Raw genomic sequence first — 15892 nt, forward strand, 5'->3', positions numbered from 1 at the left:
GAAATACTGCAATTTTGATTTTCCTGTAGTATCCCTCTGTTAAATTAATGCTAACTACTCTCAACCAGCAAACTGTCTTCTAGCAGAAGTCAACAGCTAGGAAAAAACGGAATCACAATGCAAGACACTAAAACCATTATCTAAATTTAAAAAGAACTCTGCATTTGCTTATATCCTAGAGGATAACATGTTATTATTGCTGTAAAATACAACCGCTACACTTCAATAAAGTTCAGAATAGCTACTTACTTCTACCACCACCCATCAATAGAGATTGGTTACAGATATACAAAATATATCGCCTATTCCTGATAATTTGCTTAATTACATAAGGATTGACTTTCCTCTTGGACTGTTTTACGTGAGATCTATTTCTGAAAGGCAAGAAGATGAATACCACTTTCTCTGCTTGTACCTATCCTCCACAACATCTTCTCCCTCATGTCAAATATTCATTTTTTTCCATGACACTTTCGGACTCGGTATCTCTTCATAGGAGGCTATTTAGGTCTGTTTATTAGATAACTTCTTACTTGGTACAGTGTTATGCTTGGACATATGATCACAAATAAACCTGGCCAAAGATTAAAACTACACAGCCTAAACTTACTATAAATACAGCCCCTGCCCCATGCCCACAAATAATTAGAGAAAAAACAGTGAAAGACTAGTAGGTTTCATGAAAAACAACGCAGAACTCCTGGAACAAGACCAAGCTCATTCACAAACAGAAAACAGAGGATGCCCAGGATGTCTGGCATCCTATGGAAACAGAAAGTGACAGTTTGCCCCAAATAGTTGACATTGCTCAACTGTTGGCTCTATGACTACTTCTATTTAAAGACTTGGATGAATTCTACGTACCACTGAACTTTCTCAATTCCCTTTTAAATTTCAATAAAGAGCATATATCCCTCAAAATCTTTTTTTTTTTTTTTTAATTTAAAAAAGCGAGTTCATGGCTCGCTATAGCATGTGTTAGAAGAGAGAACAAAAAATAATTTATCTACATTTTGTAGATGTTACACTATGCAGAAGCCTTGTTGGTATGCTTCAGGTAAAAAAATGTAGTGAGAAAGATGAAAGTTCATACAATAGTACACATTACAACTGCAATAATACATATTTTTTAGCACTGTTTTTAGATGATCTACAGACAGATCATCTGTCAGTCCTGAAAAGTACTGCAAATATAACAAAAGCTCTGCAGCATGCAAGGATACTAATTGATATAATAAAGGAAACCACTTTCACCTACATAATTTATTCTGCTTATATTGCATCTCAAAATTCATTGCATGACTTCCGTAGCTAGTCGCCAGCTTTGGAAAAGCTGTTTTCCCAATCAAGCAGTGACTTTTTCACACCATACCAGAAATGAGCACAGTGACATCAGATGATAAGGAAAATACTTTATAAACAATAACAGAAATACCAACATTAATTAATTAATTAAAATGCTGACCCCACTGTTCCAACTTTATAGGCTAGTACAAACTCAGGACCACCATAAGAATCAGTTAATAGATGCAACAGGTAGTCATATTATTTTTCATTATCAAGTAGGACAGAGTCAGTACCATTATGTTTTTTTCCAGAATAATCTAGCTTAATTAATATATATATATGTTTCTACATTAGACTAATATAAATAATATATATATTAAACATAAATTCCACTCACCATGTAATGCTGGTATTTTCTACCAAAGAACACAGTAAATGATATAATTAACCAAATAACAAATTCAAAATTGAAATAACTATATACAGCTTTACAAACTGACTTGTTCAGCAAATTGTTATCTTCAGATCTAAGAAAATTCACAAATATTAAACAAAATGGAAACTCAAGTGTAACCATCTCTCCCGACAACAACCTGCTTAGAAACTATCACAAATAAAGATGAGTGCATTACATGTATTCATTCCCACAGTAACTGTAGGTAGTGCCAGCAAGGGTGGCAGATACAACAAGGAGCCATCAATGCCAACAGACATACATACACATATCACTTCTAATTGTTTTAAACCAGCTAATACAATTCTTATGGATAGCAAGAATAATGACGACCTATGTTAATCAGAGGCAGACAGACCAAATACAAATGAATGTAGAGAAACTGTCTTTAAAACATCCAGTATTAACACTGGCTATAAACCACTAAACTTAAGACCAACAAGATAGCTTAAAGCTAACAACAAAACCAAAACAAAGTAAACAAACAACCAACAAAAAAAAAAAAAAAAAAGAAAAAAAAACAAACCACCATCCAACCAACCAACCAACTACTGGTATCTGAAATGACTCCATGTCACAAGCCAGGTCAGTACAGTAAAGAATTCCCATCTCAACAAAGAACAGAATTTGAGCTTAACCAAAAGACATTATATCGTAAAATACATAAAATAAGTGAATTTTACAGTACACTTATTAATTTCCTTTCACTTAGTAATTTAAACATTTGGAAGAAAAAGTAAGACTATTTTATACCATGTTAAGGTGGTAATGATGCTAATAAACATGCCTGTCAACTTTACTGAAAAGTAAAATAAAATCAGAAAACACTATTACATGAGAACAGGGCATTACTACATATCCCTGTCTCACAATGTCACAGTGAGACTACACATCACAGGGTTTCAGATCAATGGGAACAGGATGAAAAAAGGGATAAAAAAAAATGTTTTCTCATCTATATCTCATTACAGCAGTGGAAAAAAGAAACTAAGTACTAGAAAAAAAAAAAAAAGCAATAAAACTGAGGGCAACAGAAAAGACTAACTTCATCTGAAAATGGATCTATTTTAGTTCTCTAATATGCAAAGAAAAAAACTTGAAACAAACATTCAATTACGAAAAGATTCACTTAGTGCTTATATGCCTGCAGATTTGAAATGACAACTGCAAGAAATTGAGAAGGTGGAAAGTAAATTTTGTAGACCATGAATGTGCTTGTGAAGAGTTACTATTTGAATATTTAAAATTTTCAATACTCCAAAAGGAAAAGAGCAAACATTTCATTAATATGAGCTTGTTTTATTACCAAAATAATTTGGACTACTATTCTAGCCAGAGATCGATACATATTTCCAAACCAATACCTTTGTTGATGACAGTTTTACAACTAAGTGCTATTTTAGACAACCTAAGACCAAAACAACTGTCTAACAAAAGCTTTTGGAACATAGAACCTTTCAGTTAAAATAAAAATCTTTAGCAACCTTTATGTATGTTTCTCCCTTCACACGCAATTGTAATTCATTATTGCAAATACCATGAAAACAAACTTTTTCCAGAGTTTTTGTTTATTTCTTGAACGGGGAAAAAACCCACAGACTCAAAGAGACTGAAAAGCATGCTGTTAAGTGTGGTTATTTGTCCTTCTTCTCAAGTGACATTTTATTCCACTATGCAGTTTTTCACAACACACCCCCACTTTTTCCCTATCACTACTCACAATCATCAATAAAAAGCACCTTAAGCTTCTGCAGAAAATATGAAAATCAACCAAATGATTCAAGCCTTACAACCTAGACAAAAACTCTAGAAAAGAACTGCTATAATTAACTACCATGTATCAGTAATCATCAACATCTCATAATACCAACATCCTTACAGGCTGGTACAGATATAGAAAGGTTAAAGAGAAACATAATGTTCAAAAATTTCTCACCTGTTCTTAGAAGAGGTATAGCATTTTCCAAGATGGAAACACAGAACTGAGGAAGGCTGAACTGCTTCATCTGTAATTCCAAAGTGTCCTCATTTTCAATATCGGGTAGGTCAGCATGTCCTGCGCCAAGTGGAGAACGTAGAGAGATTCTCGAGTCCACATTTGCTTGAGTACTGTTTCCACTTAAAATGGCAAAAAAAAAAAAAATTAAAAATAAAAATGAAACAGTGTTTACCCTTGCAAAGAAAGGTGATAAATGCACATTAGTTAAAGATGACAATAGGCATTTTAACATCTTCCTTCTATACAGCATATCATTCCTTACCAATACCCAATAGGTGTTGCAGGAAATGGGGAATTTTGTACTTGACTTTTTTTCCCAATAAAGAGTTACAACATTATACGAGAAAAAAAAAATTGATTTGTAGCTTTTTTTTTTTAAATGAAAAAAATCTAACAGATGCTTGAGGCAAGGCCACTTACTGAATCAAATTTCAATCTAAATCATTAAGATTATTCCACACAGCTAGCCACAGAATTCTTAGAAGGAAAACAGAGTACTCTTTGTTAAATAAGCACTTAGTGCTTCTCCTTTCACTGTAAAACAGAAAATTATTCCTTCCCCAAGATAATCAAGTATGCATTGCTAAAAAACAAAAATAAATCACTACTTTCTTATTTTCTACATACTTTCGAAAAGAATTATGTTGTCTGCATTATAATTAATTGAATTAAAATAAGTAATGTCCTAAAAACATGAATACTTTTTATTTGCCTTAGCAATCAGTGTGACTTTCACAGAGTTTTTTTGTTGTTAAGCAACCTAAAAAAACTGAACTGTGGCAGGACTGTTATTTTAACCACCTGATTGTAAAATGGGTCTGAAAGCTAACAGATTAAGAGGATGACTGAAGACCACAAGCAGAATAGGAGAGTTCAGCAATATGTAGAGGTTTCGATTGTACTTACCGGAGGGTAAGAAAGGAGAGGTATCAATCAAAAACAATTCAGAAGAGGAAAGGTTAAATTTCCAGGCAGAATTTGAAACAGACAAACACACAGATTGAAGAGTCTCAAGATTCAAGAACAAGGAAAAAAATAGTTACTTAGAGAATGACAGTAAACAAATATAGTTTATGTTACAATTACGTTGAAAAAGAATCACTAACAATAGCTGTTCCATGTTAGAATCATGAATGTTAAAGCATCATAGTAATTCCTGCTTCACTGTTTCCTTAAACATCATTTCTGCTCAACTATGTTTTCTGTTGTTATCTCTGAACTAAATTATATACTCGCAAGAAATGGGTTTCAGGGACAGCAGCAGACAGGATGTGACAATACAAAAATGTGACTTCATAAATAGCTCAAAATACGGCCTTAGACTGTTAGTAAATTATTGCTGTTTAAAAGGTTCATTATCACAATCTCAACTGACACCTTTACATAGATCTCCTTACTAGAACGATTGATAGAGTCGTGCCTCTCTCTTGTGCAATAGGAACCAATTATTACTAACCCTTTAACTATTAAAGCTGGGAAAACAGTCGGGTCCTTGGGTATATAAAGAACATAGGTTACTTAAAGTGATGTACTGGCTACATAATAAAACCTAAATACAACCCTACCTAATGTGAGTAAAAATAATTTTTTAACACAAGGACTCTCAAGATGCATATACAACTAAATACATGAAGTGTTCTCATCTGTAAAATCATTGTATTTTCATAAGAGTTACTCAACCATTAAGTCAATATTCCCTGAAGACTCAAAAAGAATTATCAATAAGCACATAATATGGATTCCCAGGAACTTAAATTGCTTTAAGCCTGTTATATCAAGGTGAGTAACATCCACACACAAACAACAATCTCAGTATTTTGAGGTTATGAAGAAAATCTCTAATTTCATTTTTAGGAGATACAGAGATAAAATTTGTTGTCAGATTCAGCACCAAAATTTAAAGAGTTTGTCAGAAGTCATACAGTGTAGTATTTTTGATCATACTGTACACTGTTACCTACATGATGGTCATTCAATTTTTAAAAACTTGTGGAGTCAAATGATGAAGAAAAATCCCAGAATTTACAGCAAAGTCTGAATAAACATTTGTGTGTCTTACAAATGGATGCAATAACAGCACAGTAAGAACTAAGACTTTTTTTAAAAAATGTCAGTTAAGTTCAGAAATACAAAATCATTGGAAGTGACCTCTGGAGTGCATTTAGTCCAATCACTCTGCAAAAGGAAATTCCCTAGATTAGGTTGCACTGAAAAGCATCCAGGCAAGTTTTGAATATCTTCAGAGAAGGAGACTCCACTATCTTTCCAGGTAGCCTGTTCTGGTGCTCTATCATCCTTAAAGAAGTTTTAACTCAAGTTTGTATGGAACTTCCTATGCTCCAGTTTGTTCCCATTGCCCCTTTTTCTGTCACTGGGCACTACTGAAAAGGGCCTGGCCCCATCCACCTGACTGGTATGCATTAGATATTTATAAGCATTGGCAATATTTCCCCCCCACCCCCACCTTCCCTTTTCTTCCTTCCCTTCTCCAAGCTGAACCGCTCCAGATCTCTCAGCCTTTCCTCATAAGGAAGATTCTTCAGGCTCCAATCACTTTTGTAGCCCTCTACGAGACACTCTCCAGTACCACCCTGTCCTTCTCGAATTGGAGAGCCCATAACAGGACACAGTGCTCCTGATGTGGTTTCACCAGGGCAGAGCAGAAGACAACCTTCTTCAACCAGCTGTTTTTACTGAGCTGCAGGATACTGTTGTCATCATCATATCATAGTATCATGCAAGTTGGAAGGGACCTTAGAGATCATCGAGTCCAACTCACGGGTTTCTAGCCCTCTGTGTAGCGAAGCGGCACTTCTACCCCCTGCGCCACAGGGGGGATTCGAACCCGGGCCTTCCAGTGCTGCAAGCAGCACTTTATACCATTGCGCCACCGGGGCTCCTTCACTGCGCCACAGGGGTCCTTCTTAGCCACAAGGGCATGCTGCCAGTTTATGAATATGGCAGGTGTAACTAATCTTACACACTACTCACAACACTATTTAAAGAACTGTTTAGTTCTTCGTGTAACCTGACAACATTTCCATAAAAATGAATTGAATTTAACTGGTTAATAAAACTCTCACATGATCCCAAATACAGGTAGAGAGCTCATTACATAATTCAGTATTAATAATTTTTAATTAAAATTCAATTTTATTTCTGATTTTATTCACCTAGAAGATGCTGCATCCCAATCTTGACCGTCTCCTCTAGGACGCTGAACTGTCCGCCCAATCACAGACGGCCGAGGACTACTACTCCCAGGTGATGGATTCTGAGAACGAGGAGCACCTCTTGCTTCTTCACAGTAAGATAGAGAAGAATTCTGGGAAATTGTGCCTTTGTAAAAATTATATAGACCCATTAAAGGAATCATAAAGACTATTTTATCTTAAAGATATTAAATAATCAAGTAATGGCAAAAGTAATTAAGGCAGAGCATTGAAATGTATAAGTAAATATTGGCAAGCTAGGACAACCTATCACTGGCATGTAGGAGAGTCTGGAAACTCAATTTAATCATAGTTTAATCATAAATCTTACATTAAAAAAAAAAAGCTATATAGAAAAATTCCATGCCATATTTTATTAACTCTATTTTAGTCTTAGAGCTGCACAGTAAACAAAAACATTCTTAAGTTGCATAAGCTTCAAATAAACGCAGCATTCAAATAAACGGCTGCAGTCAAAGAAATCAAGTTACAGATATCAATTTAGGAAAAGAGAGCTATCATGAAGACTTACTTAATATAAGACCAAAATACTGATATAGTCTCTGACCATGGCTATTGGATTTGTTGATGTTACAATGGAATTAGTAAAGACACAGCTAAACAGAATTTATTGAGATCGTCACCAATTATAGCGACAATCTTCTGAAGAGAGCCAGACTGCCATTTCAGAGAAACAAAATCGATTAAATTTATCTGACAAAATGGAAATGGAAAAATCCTTACAAACAATCTACATTATTAAATCTACAAATTTTAAGCATTATGAACATTGAGAAATAGCCTCAATAATTGTAATTTCTGAAAAAAAAAATTATTAAATTATTTTCAGTCATCAGAATACAAAAAAAGTTACCATGGCTGAAGCAATTTCTAAGTAAGTTGCTAAGCGCTAGAAGCTCAAAAACCTGAAATTCAAAAGTTGCCTACTTTTATCTTAAATATTTCATTTAATATTATTTTAAATCCCTCTCCTGTTGAAGTCAAAAGTTGTATACTGAAAATGACTGATGCAGAGAATCGTGTGAAACAATACAATCAGTAAATTTAATCTTAAAATAATTTTTAAGCAATGTAAGTATTCTAGGAATATTTAATGACATAGACAGCACTGAACTCCATCAACTACCAGAACAGTTTTATAAGATTTGCTATAAAGAGGTGCATTTTTTTCTAAAATAGACAATCTCACCTGTAGCAAAAAACACAACATTATTCCAAATATTTAGACACACCTACCCTGCTCAGTGGAAAAAAAACTTGGATCTTTGTGGAAGTTAAGTCTGCCTTTTAACAAGATGCACAGCTGTTGTAGACACGATACAGCCTGTAAAGCTAATCGATGTCTTCCATCTCCTCCAAAAGCTAGGTTTAGTAGAGATAAAAGGCTCTGCAAATAATACAAAACCATTAACACTGATAGCTGAATTATAATACGCTTTCATGAAAATCATGTCTCTAAGATCTTCACATTAAATGCAATTCACAAATGTTCCCAAGTGTTTAAAGATCACAGCACAGAATAAATAGGCTTAACTAATGTTTTCTTATTGAATACAAGACTATCCTAAGGACTCATAAGTCCTGATCTTCACATTATATTTCTAATGAAACCATTGTTGTCATTATGGGAAGCCCTTAAATGGTGTGTGTATGACAGGAACGCAATTTTACCTTAACAGAAAGAGATAACATAATTTCTACAATACACTTAAGTACTGATCAACAATATAGATATTACCACCAATATAATATTTTAACTAAAATATATTTGCATTGTTAAGCTATTTTATTTAGAAACAAGTTATAGCATTTACAACTGTTCTTATTTTGCAAAAGTGATATTAAAAAAAAATAAAACCTTAAATCCAAAGTTAATACTTGCCTGTACAATCTTTGGTCTCTGAAGGAAGATCTCAGCTGGAAAATCTTGCATAATCACATCTTGAAGAAGTTCACATGTGCTCCAAATTAAGCTTTGGTTGCTGCTTCTTAAAGAGCTAAAATTACAGTTAGTGTTTAAACATGCATTAAAAACAAAAAAGAAGTAATCATAATCATTAGTTTGGGCAAGTCTCTACAAGAAATAGATAATCACAACACTGAAGAACCAAAAAAATAGTAAATAAATAAAAAAAGTGATGTAATTCTACTGCCATGCAATTTTTATACTTGAGTTATTCCTTAGCTATGCTAATTCTGTATACAATAAAGAATATCTCCAATCCCACTGTCATACAAAATTAAGTTTCCATAAGAGAAATAACTTTATTGATTCTGAATTGGAAATTGAAGTAAGAAATACTGGAAACTCCCCATGAAGCTAGTGATGATCACAGTGGTATGCAGCAAGCAATCTAACACCTCCCAAGTTTTTCTCCATTAGCAAGGTTTATGTACAACTTCAAAACACTTGAATTACATATGTGGAAAGTTATATAGAGAAATCTAGTAGCTATTCTCTAAAACATAGCACAGTAAGTAACAGTCTTTTCCACATTCTACATCATTTTTTCTATTTTTACTATTTGGGAAAACACTGTTAACAATTTAAACACAACCCATTTCAAGCTTCTAAGCTCTTTTTCTAGACTCAAACATAAAGGATTTGATGTATTACAGAGTTTTTCCAGCTTCCTAAGCCTTTTGAAATGTAAAAAGTGAAAGTATTTCGCAAGAAACATGACAGTTAAATAGAACCTGTTAAATAAACCAGTTCTTCATACTGCATTGCTAGCTATGCTAGAAATCAGGAATCCCAGCTCCAGACCTTTCTTTGGGCCACTTCAAACATTGGTTCACTATGCAAATCTTTAAAAACAGAAAACAACAAAAAAAAAATCACTGCAAAAAGGAGATTTAAAGGCTTCAGTGTCTGAAAGCAACAGAACTAAACTTGATCTAAATCCTGTCAGTTTACTATCAGAACTATGGATTTCCCTGACAAGTGGGGAGGCAACGATTTTGCTCTAAAATTAACTGGACAACATCTTTTATTCACTTGACAAATTCAGACAGGTGAAACACTATGAACAAAAAAAACATTATGAATTCAACATCCAGAATTAATACAGATATTAACAAGAAATCTGTCCTATTGCATATCACTCTTTATCTGCTCCACAAAGCTTCAGTGCAGTATTAAAAATCATTTGTAAAAAATTAACTCATTAGTTATTTACAGAAACAGCCTAATTAAGAAAACATACAAAAATTTAGAATCCTGTTGTCCAGTAAAAATAAAAACTACAACCAAACTCTAATGCATTATAACTGTACCTTTCATTTGATGACAGAATGTGTCTATCTGTTGAAGTAAGAGTTAGCCAAGGAAATGTGGAAAATTTCAAGCATTTCGCTGCAAAAACAAACAAAATCAAACATAAGAGAGAAGACATTTTAGAGTATACTTTACTGAAATCATAAACTGTGTATTTCTGTAGCAAAGTTGAAACATATATGAACTATATGCCATCTGAAAATAACTTGAAAGTTATTTTAAAAATTAATTTTTCTAACAGTTATTCTACAATTTTAAATATAGTTCATCCAATGATAAAAAGTAAGCTAGTACTTAACATGCAGTAACTCCAAAATCAGTTTTTAAAATATATTTCTCAGATATATATTTATTATATGTTAAATATGATACTGGCATGGAAATTGCTACTAGCATATCAATGCAGGCAAAGACTTGTCTGAGTAATATTGGCCTTTATTTTCCAGTTAATTAAATATTTTCATATTTTAAATAAATTGGAGCATAATATTGGATACCATTTAGGCAAAAGGTAAAGATTTCTAAAGCACTACCCAGTTTTCTGAAAATAGAAAGGTATTTCAGAGTTAAGAGTTTTATTAGTGAAAAGGTACTTAGACACACTTGATTACGGAACACAGATCTTCTGAAAAAGCATTAGCAATTTAAGCTACTTCATTTTTTTTTTTAGACTACTTTGTTGAAGTACAGGCTATTCTAAGGTGTTTTACATATTCTGATAGTTATACTATTTACTAGAGAAGAAAAAGATCTATTACAACATCATTTTTATATGCCTTTTAACACAATAACGAGAATAGTCAGCATTAATAATTGTAATTCAATTCAATCTAAATAACATTTCTAAGCACCTTCTGTAATCAAATTTATAGTCTTTAACTACACTTACCAAGTGTTCTTTTCAGAGGTATTTCTAATTGGCGCATATGACTTCTCTCTTGACCAAAATATCCAGTAAATAATTCTTCTTGAGGCAGAACTAAAATAAAGAGTAAATTGTGAGTAAATTGTACAAGCAAACAAGTCAATTTATCTTCACTTCTTCCTTATTTCCCTAACAATAAAAATGATTTCAATTAGCCTCAGGAAACCAAAATGGGGAAAAAAAACAAAAGTGTGATATCTGCTTTTTATAACAATATTTTCCAACTGTTATTCATACACTACTTTTCATACCATATAAGTAGTAGTGAAAATAATTACACAAAGTCTATTGCCTAAGTGAGAAGTAGCAGTGAAGAAAATGTTTTACTCTAGTCTAGCTGTGTACTAATAAAAGCTACATTTACAATTAGCTACTAGAAGCCTCCCTCTACCAAAACTGCTGCATTTTCAAGTCAGCTGAAAGGTTAAGTCCCCTTTATATATGTATACATGTGTGTATATATGTATATTAATATTTAACATATGTAAATCAATATACAAACTATACAGCAAAATATGCACAGCACTGAATGTAATCTGTCCTCCAGAACATGTTTGATTACAATATTTGATTCAAAGAATCAAAACATACAATGCCAGGATCTACAATGTTCTACCCAATATCAGAAGTTGAAAAAGAAACACAACACCTATTGTTAAGTACTCAGGCAATTTCATCTACACAATTTAATGCAACTTACAGCAAAAAATAGGAACTGTGTGTGATATTTCAATTAGGAAAATTGGTATAGTTTAAGCATGCATATGTAACAGATCAGTACATTACTCCTCACAGTAAATCCTAGATTAAAATCTTGCCTAACTCTTACTGGGACTCAGAATAAAAAATAAAAATCAGTGAATATCGTTCTGGCAATCTGAAATTCCAATTATTGGACAGATTGCAGAAGCAATTAAAAAAATGTTACTTACATCTGTGAGATTGCACAGTGTGAGTGACAAAGATAGGACTGTTATTACACTGTACAGTACAGCATCCACATCTTTCTCACAAGAACTGGAAGGATCGGGCAAGGACTTCCATGGTTATTACTTCCCTCCTTTATACTTTATGTCTAAATTTTTAATGCAGAAAAAGACTTTGTGGGTTTGTTTCTTGACTGTATCTGTGTGGCACTGTATAACATCGTAGTAATGTCTGATAAGCTAGGCAACAGAAATAAATAATAGCAATTCTCACATTTTCTGCAAGCTGTACACATTTTACTGTAACAGGTACTTATCCAAAGCTAAGGAGATAATGCATAACACACACAAAAAAATTCTGCTGCTTTTTAATATGCATATACACACAAACACATTTATATTCCTCTTAAAGTGTGCTATGCAAAGAAAGGTAACAAAACATAGTGGTTTAATAAGAGATTAGTTCAGAAGTTGGTACACTCATGGCCATAAAGCAACCTTCAAAATCTATGTCATGTCTTTTTCAAATTGTAACAAATAGTTAATAGACACTATGAAAATGCACAAAAGGTCTGCTTACAAACAACAGGAGCTTTCTCATGCAGAGAATTCCATTAAAGGAGAAGAACAACCTGAGCTAAGATCATATTTTTTCTGGCAGAAAACCACACACTTCACACTAAAGAATACATTCACCCTAATACGCTTCAAATGTCGGTTTTCATAGCCTACAAGATGTTCATTTATTTTATTTTCACTCAAAATAAGTAACACCCCTGAATATATAGCTTACCTGGTTGGCCTACTGAAGACTGAGACTCAGTTTGGTAACACCCTGATAAATAACCAGTAGGAATTCCAGAAGGAAGTAAAAACAATCCATCCATTATCCCATCTATTATAGCCTGCAAGTTTGGATCCACATCAGAGCGAAGCTGAGAGAAGAACTCCACTGCACCAATTCCAATCATTTTCTGAGCAGCAGGTGGATGCTACATTAAGATAAACAACTGACAGAGTTAGCCAAGAATTTCAAGGGTTTTAAAAAAAAGACCTTTATTATTTTAGATCATTCAGATCATTCTCCACTGTCAAGGATATGTTTGTTTGTTTTTTTTTAATTTCCTCCTTATAGCTGCTTTTTAATGATTAAACACAAGGATAGACTCAGATTAAGATCTCTAAATCTCCTGCAAAGTTTTATCTATCACTCTGTAAAACTATATTGCAATGTTGTTAAATTGTTAATTTCTCAGGAATAGTGCAAGTGTTTGTCCCAAGCAGAAGTTAAACACTAAACAAGAAACCAAAGAATCAGAACTAAGTAGAAAGCCAGAAAATAATCCATTTTCCAGCTGCCTCTTGTGGTTTAACCCTGAAGGTGGCTCAGCACCACACAGTCATTCGCTCACTCCCCCTCTTCCCAGTGAGATGGGAGGGAATAAAAAATGATGAGTTGAGATAAAACTATTTATTAAGACAGTAAGAAAGATAATAATTATGATAAACATATATAAATGTATATAACAAGTGATGGGCAAGCAACTGCTCATCACCCACAGACCAGTGCCCAGCTAGGCCCCCAAGCAGCTGAAGAGAGATCAATGAGATGAGCTCCCACCCCCAAGAGAACTCCTTCTACATGATGTCATATGATATGGAATGTCCCTTTAGCAGTTTAAGTCAGCTGTCCTAATTCTTTTTCCCTTCAGCTCCTTGGACCCTTCATTATGAATGGCCTTGGCTCTGCACAGCCCTGTTGAGCAGCAACTATAAACATGGGTGCATAATCAATGTTGTTTTTCTGGTATAACCAAAATATAGCATCATAGCAGACGCTCCAAAGAAAACAACTCCATCCCAGCTGAAACTAAGACACTGTCCTTCCAACTGACTGCAGAGTAAGTCATAGAATGGGTTAGGTTGGAAGGGCCCTCAAAGCCCACCCATCCCCACCCACCCCGTGCCATGGGCAGAGCTGCCCCCCACCAGCTAAGCTGCCTAGAGCCCCATCCAACCTGGACTGGAGTGCCTCCAGGATAGGGCACCACAACTTCTGTGGGCAGCTGTGCCTCACCTCTATCCAAGTGAAGTTTTCCTCTGACTCACCTAACCTAAACTTCCCCTCTTCTAGATTAAAGCCATCCCCACCTTATTCCTTCAAGTACTGGAAGAAGTTTTCATTTCTCTGCCTGCATACAATGGTTTTATTACTCTCTACTTTGTAAAATACTAAAATAACACTAAAACTAAATTACAACCACTTTTATTTTGTATTCTAAAGATACAGTTCAAATATAAATAAATGTAAGGATGCCAAACCTTGATCAAACTGCTCACAAAATTCAGCACTTCCTCCTTCATCGGCACTATGGGAAAGTTGAACCATTCCAAGAGACTGGGGAAAAGCACTTTCTCATGGACCAGATCGGCATAGGAAACCAAGTTATGATCCAATTTGAAAAGAATGCTCTTCAGAGACCGTTCTCTTATCTCTGCCAGTTCATGACCTGCCCCCAAACAAGCACGAAAAAAAAAAAAAAAAAAAAAAAAAAAAAAACAGAAAACACAACAATGTCAGATCGTCTGACATTTTTATTATCATTATTATTATTTGGACAAACATAATGCTGTCAAAGATGTGTGAAAACGCCTCCATCTCGAAGGCAGCCTCCCTAACTACGGAGGGCAGAAGGAAAAGCCCGAGGGGCACGAACCGCTCCGTCCGGAAGACAGCGAGAGAAGCAGTGCCTGCGGGGGAAGCAGCAGAGCAGCCCGCGGCCGGGTCGCGCCCGTGCCCGCCCAGCGGGGAACCTGCCGTACACACAGGCCCGCGGAGAGAAGGGAGGGGACCACAGCAAGCTGCGGAGCGAGTGCCCGGGCAGAAGGGAGCCGGGAGTTGTTACCCAGCTTCCTGACGAGCGAGGACAACTCCATCCCGCTTCTCTCCCCGCCGAAATTCAACCACCGCGCCGGCTCCGCTAACCGCCGCACCTAGCGGGCTGCGGGGCACCATGGGAGAGGTAGTCCGCACCTCCTTCCCCTCCTCCCCTCCGCTTCCTCATTCGCCCTTTGCTGTGCGTGGAGCACCCTGGGAGCGGGGAACTCCCCCAGAACGTGCGGGTGGGAGGGAAAGCAACTACAAGTCCCGCTGTGCCCCGCTGCCGCGGTGGGCGGGGGAAGTGGGTGTTCTGCTGCGGGGTCACTCAGGGCCGGGGTGGAGAGCTTCCACTTTGTCTGGCTGGAAGGAGTGCTTTGCAGCCGCCTCCCCTGGGTTTTTTGTGGAGGGAAGTCCTGGGCTGTTTCCTCAGCACGGTGTTCCTTTGTATTCTACAGAGAAAACTAAATGTGTTTGTGCAGGAGCCCAGCCGTGCGATGTAACAGTCTCTGTGTTTTCATCCTTACAGATCAAAACGCAGCGCCTGATTATGCAGTGATGCTCCTAAGGTTGCGTAGCTCAACCAGCCGCCTCCCCATCCTGCAGCATTGGTACGGATCCATGGCAGTTGCCGTTCTCTGTTTAGAAGGGAGCTGCCACATCGATGTTCTAATTGCAGCTTGAATCACAGAATGGCCTGGGTTGGAAGGGACCTCAAGGATCATGAAACTCCACCACCCCCCCCCCCCACCATAGGCAGGGCCATCAACCTCCACATGTAACACTAGACCAGGCTGCTGGGGGCCCCATCCAACCTGGCAAGATGGGCCTTGACATAACTAAGATGACAGTTCTTCATATCCTAAGTTCTGCTGTCCTTAAAGGCGTATTTGCAACCTAATCTTAAGCAAAA

The 15892-nt window shown here is 35.8% G+C and overlaps 1 protein-coding gene across 1 annotated transcript in view; it reads right to left on the reverse strand.

Moving 5' to 3' along the window:
• RTTN (rotatin) overlaps window positions 1-15136 on the reverse strand; it is a 75306-nt gene extending 60170 nt beyond the window's left edge. Inside the window, exons 1-9 of the mRNA XM_072328875.1 lie at window positions 15008-15136; window positions 14424-14611; window positions 12895-13093; window positions 11140-11229; window positions 10250-10328; window positions 8856-8970; window positions 8210-8360; window positions 6914-7079; window positions 3678-3859 (exon numbers count right to left, since the gene is read on the reverse strand). Of these exons, the coding sequence (XP_072184976.1) occupies window positions 3678-3859; window positions 6914-7079; window positions 8210-8360; window positions 8856-8970; window positions 10250-10328; window positions 11140-11229; window positions 12895-13093; window positions 14424-14611; window positions 15008-15038 (1201 nt within the window). The 5' untranslated portion in view covers window positions 15039-15136. The remainder of the gene's footprint in view (window positions 1-3677; window positions 3860-6913; window positions 7080-8209; window positions 8361-8855; window positions 8971-10249; window positions 10329-11139; window positions 11230-12894; window positions 13094-14423; window positions 14612-15007) is intronic.
• Between the last annotated feature and the right edge of the window lie 756 nt (window positions 15137-15892).

Source organism: Excalfactoria chinensis, chromosome 2 (assembly GCF_039878825.1).
Source record: "Excalfactoria chinensis isolate bCotChi1 chromosome 2, bCotChi1.hap2, whole genome shotgun sequence".
NCBI lineage: Eukaryota > Metazoa > Chordata > Aves > Galliformes > Phasianidae > Excalfactoria > Excalfactoria chinensis.